The sequence below is a fragment of the Molossus molossus genome, unplaced genomic scaffold (assembly GCF_014108415.1).
Source record: "Molossus molossus isolate mMolMol1 unplaced genomic scaffold, mMolMol1.p scaffold_m16_p_10, whole genome shotgun sequence".
NCBI classification, from domain to species: Eukaryota; Metazoa; Chordata; class Mammalia; order Chiroptera; family Molossidae; genus Molossus; species Molossus molossus.
Window position 1 is genome coordinate 159,840 of NW_023425345.1, and position 14,014 is coordinate 173,853.

The 14,014-nt window shown below is 61.9% G+C and overlaps 1 protein-coding gene across 1 annotated transcript in view; it reads left to right on the top strand.

Annotated features, from left to right (window-relative positions):
- Nucleotides 1-14,014, top strand: part of SHISAL1 (shisa like 1) — a 59,478-nt gene that overhangs the window by 28,359 nt on the left and 17,105 nt on the right. Inside the window, exon 4 of the mRNA XM_036252796.1 lies at nucleotides 7,473-7,790. Within this exon, the coding sequence (XP_036108689.1) occupies nucleotides 7,473-7,790 (318 nt within the window). The remainder of the gene's footprint in view (nucleotides 1-7,472; nucleotides 7,791-14,014) is intronic.

Sequence of the window (14,014 nt, forward strand, 5' to 3'; positions counted from 1 at the left end):
TAAGACCACCAACTGATTCCCCGAGGGAAGAGGGCGGTGCCAGGACTGGGGTGGGGACCCCAAAGTGTGGTAGTTACCAGCCAGAAGCCAGGAGCTTGGCCAGACAGCCAGACTTCTCCCAGGCCCTGGTGTCGGGGGTCGGATCCTCGTTGGAAGCCCACGATTTCTGTCATGCGCACATCCACGTGGGATCTCACGCAGACCACTCCATCATCTCAGCACAGTGGGCCCGGCTGCGCGGAGGAGGAGCTGGACCACGAAACAGAGGCCTTCCCTCGGGAGGAGCAGAAGTACCGAGGACCAGAGTTTCTCTCTGTTCTTCTTGAAGTGCAGACGGCGTGGCGGAGCGTGCAGCCGGGGCCGGCTCTGCTGCGCTATCTCCGCCTCTGAAGGCACCCATCCTTCGCCCGTTTGACAGGCGAGGAAGATGAGGCGTGGAGAGGCCGAGCAGCTTGTCTGATGGAGGCGGACGGCCGGTCAGTGGTGGGCCGAGAGCCAGCCCAGGTCTGGAGGAGGCAGATCCGAGCAGGAGACGCCAAAAGTGGGGATCCCACCGCAACGCCATCGGCACCTGGGCTGGATCCTCCCTGTCGGGGCTGCCTGTGCGTTCCTGCCCCCCAGGACCCTGGATGTGACAATCAGCCATGTTTCCTGATGACGTCCAGCGTGGGCACAGGGTCGTCCCCTGGTCAGAGCTGCCGCTCTGGAGGGGTTCCTCCTCCTTGTTCTCCACTGAGCCCCCCACCTCCCTGCCCACGGGCGTGGACGGAGGCCCAGGGCGCCTGGGCTGTCTTGTCACAGAGCCCCATGTGCCCGGGAGGGGCGTGTGCTTGGTCCGTGCATCTGAGATCCTGCGGAGGGGGGCCACGTGCTCCAGAGGATCGAGCATTTCCAGGCAGATTCCCTGCTGCCTGAGGGTCAAGAGCGGGGACTGTGGGACAGGCCGCGGGGTCTGGGGGGCCATGGGGAGGGCCGGGGGTGCTTAGACTTTCTCCTGAGGGCAGCGAGGCCCTGAGGCCCTTGGGCTAGGACTGTGTTCCGAACAGTGCACGGGGCAAGGGCCTCGGACACCACAGAAGCCGTGATGGTGAGGGGCAAGGCTAGGGCCCTGCTGAGTCGGGATTTCAGTTTAAATCAGGCCCTGGAAGCCCCCACCCAGCTGCCTCCTCTCGGGGACCCTGGGGAGGAGGCCTGAGCCCAGAGCTGGGCCAGGGCCTGAGTCTAGCAGAGCAGGTGGCAGAGAGGGGACTGGAGATGAGCTGTGTGGAGTGGAGACAGGGTGAGCCCGAGCTCTGGCCGGGAGGGGTCAGTGAACCCGGTGGGCCAGGCCTGCGGGGCTGGGGACCCTAGATGGCCCTGGGCGTGCGAGGGGAGCCAGGTAGATGCCTCCTCCGGGACTTTTCTGCTCTTTGGGACTCTGGATGGGACATCTCCTGGGTGAGACACCTGTGTGGTGTCCTTAATCCTCACAGCTACTCAGGGGGAGAAGGAAGGGCAGGGCCCAGGCTGGTGTGGTCACCTGTTCTAGCAGCAGCCAAGGCCTGAGGGACACTGGGCCCTTGTCCTGGCCACTGGCTCTGCCACCCGCGGTGCATTCAGAAAGCCAGGACTTGTCTGGGGGACACACCAGATCTCAGCCAAGAGGCCGATGTTCCAGCATCCCAGACATCTACAGCGCCAGGTCCGGGCTTTATGTAGATGCCCGGGGTCCATTAGCAGCAAAACTGCTGGGCGCCCGCCTGCCCTGCCCACCCTGCCCGCCCCGCCTGTGAATCAGCCAGGAGGCAGGGAAGAGGACAGCACTTCTGATAACTTATCTGTGTTTCTATGGAGGAACAGAAGGGCTTGCTTTGGTCCGGGCTGTCTGGCAGGACCGCAGGCCGCCCCACCAGGCCCACTTCCACCCGCACGGCCGAGGGGCCCTTGGTGTTCGGACACGGGTACTGCACACCTTCCCGTGTTGGTTTCAGTCGGGAAGATGGCAGCAGCCGCCACCCAGGGCCCTGCACAAGCAGAGGGAACATCTGTCCCATCTGTCCCGGACACGGGGGGACAGGGCCTGACTGGGGACGAGGGGTCAGTGGTCAGCTCTCTGGGGACAGGGAATGTCTGTGGCACAGGTGGCACGGAGTGGAGCCTTGTGCAGTGCGTGGATGTTCCTTCGCCCGGCAGATGGGCATCGGGGGCGGGCAAGTGGGAGAGGGTTTCTAGGGCTACAGAGAATCCTCGGGAGCCAGAGGGTGGGAGGCTCCCCCGTCTGGCCATGAAACCTCTTCCCTGAAGCTGCCCTTTCCCAGGGCCCAGAAGTATCCAGCCACGCGGGTGGCCAGCGGGGGGCAGTCAGCTGGCCTGGGGCCTTGAGAACGCCGTGCTCTGGGTCCCCTCCCCCGGGCCAGTCCTGCGGGGCTGGCACCACCACCCGGCACGCCCAGGCTCTGAGTCCAGCCCGAGTGGGGTCAGCAGCTTCGGATGTTCTGGTCAGTTGCTCAACCCAGACAGCCCCGTGAGGCACAAAACTACGCACCTGGCGGCGTGGTAAAGGCTGAGGGGGGCTGGGGTCCACGCTTCCCGTCTGAACAGCCCCCCAGCGCTGGGAGGGAGGCAGGCGAGCAGTCCCGAGCACTGGGGGACCGCGAGGGGCCTGCCAGTGACGCCGTCCTCCGCGTAGGGATGTTCTCTATAAAGGAGCTCCCCCTGAGGTCAGAGAGGGCGGGAACTTGCCTGCAGTCGCACAGCGCTGGAGTGAGGGCGGGGTTCGAGGCGGGTGTGTCTGTCCGCAGGGCTCCGTTAGGCTGTGATAAGAGCAGCCCCGGCGTCCCTGGGCTCCAGACCCAAAGCTTATTTCTGGCGCACACCCCGGCTCTCTCTGCGGTCACTCTGCGACGCAGGCTGATCAAGCGGTCCCCATCCTGGGCAGGATGTCCCCACAGCGGAGGGAAAAGCGTGATGGTAAAACCACAGGGTGACTCCCACTCAGAAGCGTCAGAAGCCGCGACGCTGCTGCTCGTGTTTCCCTTGGCCAGAGCACAGCACACGGCCACACCTGTTACCAGCCGGGCGGGAGAGGCAGAGGGCGGATCCCGGGGGCACCCTGGGCCTGCAGGGAGGGGCGTGAGTACCGTGGGCTCTGCTTCACGGGCCCCAGCCCATGCTCCTCCAGGGCACTGGGCAGCCTCAGTCCTGCTGTGTGACCCTGGGCAAGTCACTTTGCCTCTCTGGGCCTAGATCATTGAGCACGCCATCCATGCCTTAGTCTCCTCCCGGCCCCGTCATCTCATTAAGCCTCACAATCACACCCACACCTAGGGAGCATCGCTGTCCCCATTTTACAGATGAGGAAAGTAAGGCCTGGTTTCCCAGGGACACGGAGAGAGCATTTACGCAGCCCTGACTTCCCGGGTTAGCCCGTGGCACTGACCTGCAGGCCGCCTCGCGGGAGGGCTCGACGCTGGGATATTAGGTGGCGTGGGCCGAGCCGACGTTTCTCCCTGACCCGCGGCTTCAGGGGCTCGCCCCCTCCGTCCTCCCTGGACAGCCTGAGGGGTGGGCTGCGGCTTCCATCTGCTGGCAGCTGCCCCTCGGCTGACCCTGGAAGGTGCTCCGCGAGATCCCCCATCCGCGAAGGCGCCTTTTGTTGCTTGGGAAGCAGCAAAAGAATCTGCATCAGTAAATGTCCCCAAACAGAATGAACCGCAGCTTTGACTGGCTTCACACCTTGCCCCAGAAAACAGCCTCGATGTTAACTTCTGCCCTTTAAAAAGCATGCACTCAGAAGAGACCCCTGGCCCTGGCCAGTTTGGCTCAGCGGTTGGAGCGTCGGCCTGCGGTCCAGAGAGACCCAGGTTCGGTTCCCGCTAAGGGCGCGTACCTCGGTTGCAGTTTGTCCCCGGCCCTGGTTGAGTTGTGCAGGTGGCAGCCACTCGATGTGTCCCTTTCACGTCGATGTTTCTCTCTCTCTCTCCCTCTCTCTCCTTCCCACTCTATCTAAACAAAAATGGGAAAATGTCCTCGGGTGAGGATAAAAAAAAAGAGAGAGAGAGAGACCCCTGCATCTGGATGGAATTAATTTCCAGATCACATTTACAAAATTAAATTTAACAAATCAAGATGCTCCCAGCCAGCCACGGAGAGCGCTGGTCTTGGAAGGCAGAACTGCCCAGGCACGGTGTCCGTGGCCCGGGCTCCCAGCGGGCTGCCACCTCCAGGGTGGTCTCAGTGAAGGTGGCACCTCCTGCAGGTGTGCCCCTGCCTTGTCTGAGCTGGGAGGGTGGTAAGATCCGAGCCAATCACAGCAAGCCAGCCGCTGAGCCCGCGGGCCCAGCAGCACCCATGCCCACGAGGACATGACGCAATGACGTGCTGGGCAGGGGAACAGAAACCCGTCCTCAGTTCTGGGTGGAGGGTGAGCCAGAACAGGTGGGCACACCACACAGAGGCGGGCAGCCTCCTGGACTTTTGTCCTGGGCTTGATCTTGGGGTTCAGCACAGTCTGAGGTCAGAGGGGCTTGGGCCCAGATCCCAGGACAGCCACTTCCCAGCTCTGTGGCTTTGGACCAGTGACGGCCTCGCTGGTTTCATCTCGCATGTGCACGCTGGGGGACTGCTTCTGACCCCCGGGACCACTGCGGGCTTGGAAGCGTGGGCTCCGGTGTGTTGGAATCGCTGCTGCGACCGCTGACCCTTAGTGACCGTGCACAGAGAAGAGACAGTTTGGCGACCAAGTTACCATCAAGGTCACTGTGGCCACCAGTGTGCCGTGAGCACTCTGTGCGTTAGCTTAAGTAACATCAGAACCGGCCCGGTGCTGAGCTCTGGGCTCGTCAAGATAAGTTGGACCCCAGTCTGAGTCCAAACTGCCTCCGGGCAGACAGTCCTATAGAACAGCAAAGACTACACAGTGTATTCAGGGAAACCCAGTGGCTTAGGGAGCCCTTGGGATGGGTTAGACCCAGCACAGGACATCAAGGAAGGCTTCCTGGAGGAGGTGATAGCAATACTAAAACATGGGGGTAGGGGAAGTTGTTGTGTTGGGGAGGAGGCCCTCCTCCTCTGTCCTCAGGGACATCTGCCCAGGACTCCTGCCTCAGCATGCCAGACAGGCTGCCGGCCTCTGTCCCATGGCAGGAATTCCATATCCAGACGTCTCCAGGTGAATGTAGCTTCCCCTTGCAATAAGGCTGTTAGTCATTCACACCTTAGTCTAAACAAGCTGCCGAGACTTCTGCAGGCCTTAGAGAGGTGGTGGCTGGAGATGGGGCTGCGGGAGAGTGGCTGTGATAGAAATTGTCTGGTTACTCATTCTTCAAGCAGGCACTGAGCCCCGAGCACCTGCCAGTGACCGCTCCATGCTTCATACTCGGACATACCGAGGCCTCTCCCTCTCTCGAGGGCCACCAGCGGGGGGAGGGAAAGCAGAGGGCAAATGTGAGCAAAAGTGAGCATCCCTGGCCTGGGCCCAGCCCCAGCAGGGGGCCGGAGGAATCCAAGGAGGGCAGCCCCAGTCACTGCTGAGGCCAAGGCTGGGCCAAGGGTGAACTGAGCTGGGAAGGTCCAGAGTCTGGAAACTGAGGCCGGGGGGCCTGCACACCATCTCCTCTGGGCCCAGAGACACGCAGGGATTCTCCAGACCACGCCCGGCTCAGGAGGAGCCAGAACCAGGCCGGCTCCGGGCCAGCTCCCTGGCTCCAGACAGGGTCTAGAGAGGAAGCTGCTGTGAGGACCCAGGACCCAGGGGGCCCCGTCTGGCCAGAGCTGGGGCGGGTCCCTCCTGTGGGATGTGCGGTGGCGAGGCTCTGCTTCTCAGGGTGCCTCCTCTGCCCCCCGCCAGCGCACACCCACCTGAACAGATGCCCGCCGCAGGGAGCAGATGGAGGTGGCATTTGAGTGATTGATAAATCAATTCCTTTAAACAGCCGCAGTCCCTGGTCAGCGCTGCTTGGAGCACAGCGCCGCAGCCGCAGCCACAAGCCCAGGAAGTGGCCCTCCCTGGGCACAGGGGCACTTTGACCTGGGTGGGAGGGTATGCACCACCATGGGGGCCGCTGGGCTTGAGGGGCTCTCCAGCCAGAGGAGGAGCGTGACCCACCCTTGTAGGAGGAGCAGCGTGTCTGGTCTCAGAGGCTGGGGTAGGAGTCAGGCAGGGGGCGGAGGTGGAGAAACAGGAGAGGCTGCCCGGGCAGAAGGCACAGCCTGTGCAAAGGCCCAGTGTTGGAGCCAGCAGGGCCTGCTCCTCAGGGAAGAGAGCCGGATAGGGACCAGGCTTCAGGAAGGGCTGGGAGCATTTGCAGCCTACAGCCCCCGTCAGCCCTGGCCGGTGTGGCTCAGTTGGTTGCGCATCGTCCCGTGCGCCGAGAGATTCCCGGTGAGGGCACATGCCCGGGTTGCGGGTTTGATCCCCGGTAGGGAGCGTGCAGGAGGCGGCTGGTCGATGTTTGTCTCTCATCCATATTTCTCTCTCTCCCTCTCCCTTCTTCCTCTCTCTCACAAATCAGTAGAAACATATTTAAAACAAACAAAAACTTTGAGGGGATAAACTTCCTCTCCATGACAAGAGTAGGCCCTGTGCCTCCTTCCTTTTTAAAAAATGGAAAAAAAAGCCCTCCATCATTTCTGCTTCTGGAGGGCGGAGCAGTCTTTGGTGGGAAATGTGAATAAATAAGAAAAAATGATGTTGGGGGTGGGGGGGCTGAGACCCGAGGCCCACACAGTCTGGAGTTGCCTGGTGAAGGGGACCGAATGGTGGAGGGGACAGAGGGAGGGTCTGAGAGGCAGGGAGGGTGCAACAGCCAACTGGTGACTATGGTGTGGGACGCGGGGACGCGGCTGAGCCGATGCCAGTTCCTGGGCTCCTGAGAACAGGGAGACTTGGAGCAGGCTGGAACGGAGCTGGGGTGCCCCAGCTGAGTTCCCCAGCATGTGGGGGTGTGAGGTAGCCCAGTGTGGATGCGGAGGGGCAGGGGGTTACAGCTCTGGAGCTTGGGTCGGTCTGTCTTAAGATAACAGACTTCCTGCATTTGCCCTGGGCCCAGGAAGATGGGGAGGAGCTGGCAGCCCAGTGGCGGCGACAGCATAAGCAAAGGCCCTGGGTTGGGTGAGCAGGGGCACCTACGGGAGACCGCCGGCAGGTCTGTGAGTAGCACCAACATGGGCATGAGGGTGAAGGTGGGGCCCATCACATCTTAGAGACCCAAATGCCCACTTCAGAATTCCTCCCAAAAGGGAAAATTGGTGGCTTCCCGAGTTTCAACGGTCTGGTCAAAGGCTTAAGAGTGCCCCGCTCCCAGGACCCCGCCCAAGGACTCAGGGGTGGGGGAGATGCTCAGGCCAGGCCAGGGCCCAGGGCCGGGGATTTCAGGGTCTGGGGGGAGGCAGACACCGCAGCGGGGGGGAGGGGGGAGGAGGTGGCAGGTGGGCGTAGGAGCGGGAGCCAGGACCCCTCGCCCGCCCTCCTCTCAGCCTCTCTGTTTCCCCAGCAATTACACCGCCTTGCTGGGAGTGTGGATCTACGGCTTCTTCGTGCTGACGCTGCTGGTCCTGGACCTTTTGTATTACTCGGCAATGAACTACGACATTTGCAAGGTTTACCTGACGCGGTGGGGCATCCACGGACGGTGGATGACACAGGACCCCCAGCGGTGGGGGAACCCTGTCCGGGGGGCCCGGCCGGGGCAGCTGGCCCCGCAGCCCCAGCCCCCCCCAGGCCCCGCGCCACAGGCCCCCCAGGCCACGCACTCGCTGCAGGGAGACACGCACAGCCCGCCGCTGGTGACCTTCCAGAGTTCGTCTGCCTGGTGAGTTGCCGCCGCTGCGTCTCAGGCTGCCCGGGTCACTTGACAAGCAAGCTTGAAAGGACCAGATCAGGATTGCCACTGCTGACCTGTGGCTCACCTGCTCATTTGCCCAGAAAGATTTGAAGTCTGGTGGTAGCAACAGGTGCGTGGGCAGGAAAGGCCACGCGAGGGGGGAGGGGCGCCGGAAGCACAGCTCGCAGGTTTGTGGCACAGAGAGCCTGGTGTGCGAGACAGTGCCGCCAGGGGGCAGCGGAGTCGTGAGTTCCCTGGCTGCCAAGGCAAAGGGGGGAAGTGGCTGGCGGTCCAGGTTTTCACCGCCTGGTGGGAGGAAACGCATCAGTCTGTGAGGGGCTGGGGGGGAGATTTTCAGAACGAAGTTGGGAAATGAGCGTGTTGCTGGGTTCACTGTGCGTTTGCTGAGTCACAGAGACATCTGAGGTCACGCCATGCAGGCGGGCTGCTGGGGAGGCCTCGGGAGACGGGAAGGAACCAGCAAGGGGGTGGGACCTCAGGGCACTGGCCTGGTAGGTGGCCGCCCAGCAGAGCCTGTTCACCCTGCCCAGGGAGTGTGTTCCAGTCTGGCCTCTTCTACTGTGACCCGTGTCAGTCCAGTCCCGGCGGATGGGACGTGGGGAATAACCTAATCTGGGGTCCCCGGGCAGTGCAGCCTTGAGAGGGGAGAGGAGGGTCTGTCCCCTCGGAGCAGGGGCCCACTACAACTAGCAGGGGTCAGCCCCTGGCAGGAGCCAGGCTAAATGCAGATGCCCCAAGTAAGGGGTGGGGTGAGGGGTTCCAATGCTGCAGTCGTGGGCACAGCACCTCAGGACCTCACCATGTGGAGCACGGCTCAGGTGCAAACACCTACGGCTCAGGTGCAAACACCTACGGCACAGTCGTCACTGCCAACCCCTGAGCTTTGCAAGCAACCTCCCCTGGTTCAAGTCCCACCTCTGCCCTTTACCAGCCCGTAGCTCCAGGCAAGTTACTTCACCCCCCCCCCCCCTTAGCCTTCCAATCCCGTGAAGAAGGCCCCCGACCTGGGCTCGTCCCAAGGATTAAACACCTGGCACGTCACAGATGCCCAGGTCACCGCGGCTGCATCCTCACAGGAGACGCAGCCCGGCTGGCGGATGACCATTTAAACAGCTAACGGGTAGTGACCTTTTCAATAATGAGCGACTTCAATAATTAATGAGGTGCACTTGCATCAGCTGGTGCTTATCGATCAAATAATGGCCCCATCGATCACGCAGCAGACAGAGACCTGGCCTCGCTCAGCGGAGTTTGACAAGTGTCCACCGAGCAGGTCCTCTGGGCCGGCCCTTGGGGGCCCCTGGTGATGAGGAGACGATGGGGGCGGGGAAGACCCACGGAAAGCGACGGACCACGAAACGTCTGCGGGCCTGGCCCGGTGGCGAGGTTTTCTGACATGCGGGTCCGCGGGGTCTGTTTATCACCAAGAGCCTGTCACAGCCTGAAAGTTGTGTCAGGAGATGCCAGAGCGGGTGGGCGAGGCCGGGGCGCTCTGCGATGCCCCTCAGACTCCTCCAAAGGCCTCTCTTCCCACCGTCCCCCTCGGGAGCCTCCCGCAGACGCCGCTGCGCCCCGCGTGTCCCTGCTGCCCCACTTTCTGCTCTCCCCCCCAGAATTCCTCAGCCTCCTGGCCTCTCTCTCCCCAGCCAGCCCTGTTATGTGGGTGAGCCCGGCCTCTCCACGCCCCGTCCCCCTCACACAGGGAGCGGGAGCAAAGACCACGGTGACCCTCGAAATCACGTGACCTTTGCAGATTTCATGTGGCCTAAGGGACACCCAGACCCTCAGCCTTGCCGTTCGGGGACCCCTCAGCCTTGACGAGAATACCCTGTAGCTCTTTGCAGAACTCATCCGTGCCTCCCTCGAGGTCTCCCCAGCCCAGAACCTTCTTCCTGATGAGGCTGAGGTGTCACTTTCTTCCCGGCAGTGTGGCCGGGCCCTTGGTGTCTGGTTTCTGTGGGGAGCACACGAGCCGACAGCGAGAAGGTCCTCGAGAATGTGGACAAATGACAAGGGAGATCGAAGACCTCCTGTCCCCGGCATCACATCCAATTCCCAGGCCTCCAGACTGGAATCTGGGCGGCAGGAGATGTGCTGAGTCGGGCTGGAGTTTCAGATCCTGGGCTTCCAGCTGGATCGGGAAGCCCTGGGCCTGCCCCCATCCCTGACCTTCTGGCTGGGCCTGGCCTCCTTCCGCCCAGCCTTGTTTACAAGAAGGCCCAGCTCTCTCTTTTCATCTGGTTCCCAGGCTGTGGCGAATCCCAGGGACGGTGTTTGTTTCTTATTGCTGCTCCATGACCAGCGAGCACCATGGGGCAGGGTGACAGAACCCAGGGCCTGACGTGCTGAGAGTCCTCCAAGCAGTTGCTGGCCCTCTGAGTGTCAGGGCCTCCCCTGGACAATGGCGACAGAGGCAGAGGCGGCACATGGAAGGGTCCGGCCCAGTGCTGAGCCCACAGTAGGGCCGAGGGGACATGGACTTCTCCCAGGGAACACCCCTTCGTCCCTCACCAGCTGGCCTGTCCCTCCTTCCGGGAGGCAGGGGAGGACGCTCACGGAGCCAGACTTCTCTGAAGAGAGCCGGAGGCTTGGCCCACGGAGGGCTGCAGGGTCGGTGCTGGGAGCGGATGTGAAATAACAGCCAGCCCTTGACTGCGTGCGCCGTGCCGAGCCGTCGGGCCGGCCACGTCCCTGCCCGGGCCGCTGGGACACGGGTGAGGGTTCCCTCCGCTTGGCGCGAGGCCCGTCCCCACTGTCAGACTCTTATTTGACGAGTCTCCGTTTTACAGACGAAGAAAGCGAGGCACAGAGAAGTTAGGTCATTGGTCCCGGGTCACCCAGCTGGTCACCAGCTGGTCACCAGCAGACCCAGCTTTTGGCTGCAGGCAGGCTGCTCCAGCCGCTTGGAGGCCTGCTGGGTCTGTACCCTGGTCCCTCAGCCAGGAGTCGACAGGAGAAGGTAGACGGGAGTCAGGAGACGGAGCCAGAGGTCCCCAGAGGCTGCTGGAGCCTCGGGCAGGTACCAGCTTCCGGCAGCGGGCTCGCCAGGTCAGGATGGAGGGCAGAGGAGGGACAGTTTCAGGGGCCTGAGGGGGGACAGGGTGTAGGTTGAATTCTGGTCCCGAAAGGAACTGGGAGCCGATCTTCTCCACTCCTAGGCCAGGCCCTGAGCTGGGCACCTGGACATACACTTGGCCTAACTCAAGTGCAGATAATGACAATGAACGATCAGCAATGATGAGACATCTGCCTAGCCTGGGCATCAGGGCGGGCTTCCTGGAGGAGGTGCCGGTTAGAATGATCTTCAAGGATGAGTCGGATGCCCTGGCTGAGCGATAGAGCATCCGCCCACGAACCAATGAGTCCTTGGTTTGATTCTGGCCAAGGGGACATACTTCGGTTGCAGTTCGTCCTCAGCCCTGGCCAGGGCCATGCAGGAGGCGGCCAGTCGATGTGTCCCTCTCACATCGATGTTTCTCTCTCTCTCCCTTTCTCTCTACCTGACAATAAATAGAAAAATAGCCTCAGGTGAGGATTAAAAAAAAAAAGGACGAGTAGGAGTTAGGACAAACGATGCAGGAGACAGCATTTGCAGAGGCCTGGGTGAGGGGTTGGGCCCATGGGGTCCCCATAGGGAGTGGCTGACCAGGAACAGAGTATCTCGGGGTCCTTTTCCTGAGACCCCGACTCTGCTTCTGGTGAAAACCCCTGTACTGACTATTCCATGAGAGGCCAGGATGCCCCCAGAAAGTCTACAGCAGCAGGTCTCCACCTTCCTGGTGCCGCGCCCCTTTAATCCAGCTCCTGGTGTTGTCTGTGGGCGTAGCTGCGTGTGGGCGGACCCGCGCGGAGACGGCAGAGGAGCCCTGTCTGGGTTCCTAAGTCCATCGGAAATGTGTTTTCTGATGGTCTTAGGTGACCCCTGTGAGAGGGTCGTTTGACCCCCAGAGGGGTCGCGACCCACAGGTTGAGAACTGCTGGTCTCCAGGGTTCAGGGCCTCCTCCCTCCTTCTGTTCTTCCCCTGCCCCAAGGGCCACCATAAACCTGGCAGAGACCCAACCCAGCCCGTGAAGGAAGCAGTCTGGGTGCCGAGGACACCCCGGCACTCGGGGTCCAGAAAAGGACCAGGAGACCTTCAAAGTGACCCTGGTCTGTGCTGGTGGGCTTCCCGCTTACACCACTGCGTAGACTCTGATGCTGGGGAAGCCGTGGGCAGTGCAGAGTTCGAATCCCTCCGAGTCTCTGGACCCGGGCAGGTCCCACGACGTCTCCACCCTCCCCGCCCCAAGGCTCAGGGGTCGGCCGGAGGGGGGATGCGATTTGGGGAGAGAGGCCCGGAGAGAGAGGCCCGGCACCCGGAGCCAGGGTCGGAGGTCCTGATAGCAGGTCTGATTGTCCTTTTCCTGCGTCGGCCACTTCCTCCCCCGGGCCCCACCAGGGAACCGTCCTCTCTTCTTTTTCTGCCTAGTTCTCTTCATAGAAGTGCCCGTGCTCCCCGAGAGCAGGACAGTGGGCAGCAAAGGGCCTCGGGCCGGGCACCACCCCTGCCCTCGGCCCCGCCCTCACCCCCGCCCGCTGCCCCTCGCTGCTGGCTGGCTCGCCCACTCTGTGCTCAGTGCCAGCTGCACATAAAAGTGTGTGTCTGGGGCTTTTAATTTGACACCGGGTCCTGGCCAGCTTCCGCCCAGAAGCTCCCGCAACCATGCTTCAGCGGCTGCGTTAATTGTCCAGCGAGAGATGACGGCCCGTCACTCGGTGACCCAGTTTCCTGGCTCGGGCCACCTGGAGGCGTCTACCCCCACCTGCCTGGGCCTCCTCCCAGAACATCGCTGGGTCTGGGAGCAGAGGGTTCCGATGTCAGCCTGGAGCCCCCGAGCCCCCTGCCCGCCGCCTGTGACCCGGCCCTCACTCCCTCTGGAAGCCGAGCACCTACATTTGAACGGCTCTGCCTGCTACCAAGCTCTGTATTTTTAAAATATGTTTTTATTGATTTTTTTAGAGAGAGAGAAAGGGGGAGAGAGAGAAACATCGATCAGCTGCCTCCTGCACGCCCCCTACTGGGGATGGAGCTCGAAACCCGGGCATGTGCCCTGACCGGGAATCGAACCAGGACCTCTCAGTCCAGGGGACGACGCTCAGACCACTGAGCCACCCCGGCTGGGCTAAAGCTCAATTTGTTTTTACAGGCTGGAAGTAGCATGGGTAGGTGCAAAGGCTCTTAGAGGCTGATGGCCCTGAGTTCAGATCTCGCTCCCCTGTTTTTTGATTCCTGGAGGAGCTCCAGCAGGTGACTTAGCCAACTCCCCTCAACTGGGAAGCAGGGTGATGGGCTCAGCCTCACGAGGTGCTGTCTGCTTAGAGGAGAGGAGATGTGTGAAGACCCTCATCTCGCCCAGGATTCGTCAGGGTGCTTTCTGATACTGAAGTCAGCAGTCCGCTGTCCCTGGGTCCCTAGCCCTCTGGGCGGAGTACCATCTGGCCAGGGAACAGTCGACACCCAAAAAGGGTTTCAGTGGGTGAGTAGGAGTTTTCTGGAAGCGGAGGATGGGCAAACTGGGCAGAGAGCAGCTCAGGCTCCCTCCTTCACGTCTACGAGAGCCTGCTCAGACATTACCTGACCGGTTTATAAAATAGCAACAGACTTCCAACCTGCCACCCCTGCCTACTCCCTCCTCTGTTTCCTCGCGGTGCTCACCACCTGCCCCTGGGCTCATTGTGTTGTCTGCTATCTTCTCCACTGTAAGGAGCCCCGAGAGCGCGGGGCTGGTCTGTCTCGTGCTGCCCACACCCCGGGACCTGGTCGTAGGTGCTCAGTGAACAGGCACGGAGGGAATGGACGGCGTCGTCCTCTGCCCAGTGCCTGGCACGTGGTGGCACCCAGAGGTGTCAGATCAGTGGGTGAACGGCACCATTCTTGTTGACGACAGTGTCTCCCATTTATTGAGGGACTCCTGAGCTAAGCAGCTGCCACAGACGGAGCCATCCACGTCCCCGACAGCACCGCAGCTCGGTCTCCCTGAGCGCCCTGTGCGGAGGAGGAGACTGAGGGGCAGAGAGTTAGCACCTGGCCCAGAGCTGCACGGCGTCTGAGCCGGAATCCAGATGGGCTGGCCGACTCCAGAGCCCGTTCTCCCAGCGGGGTGCAGTCTCTGCCTGTACCCCTGCGGTGAGCGCTGAACACTGAGGTGGT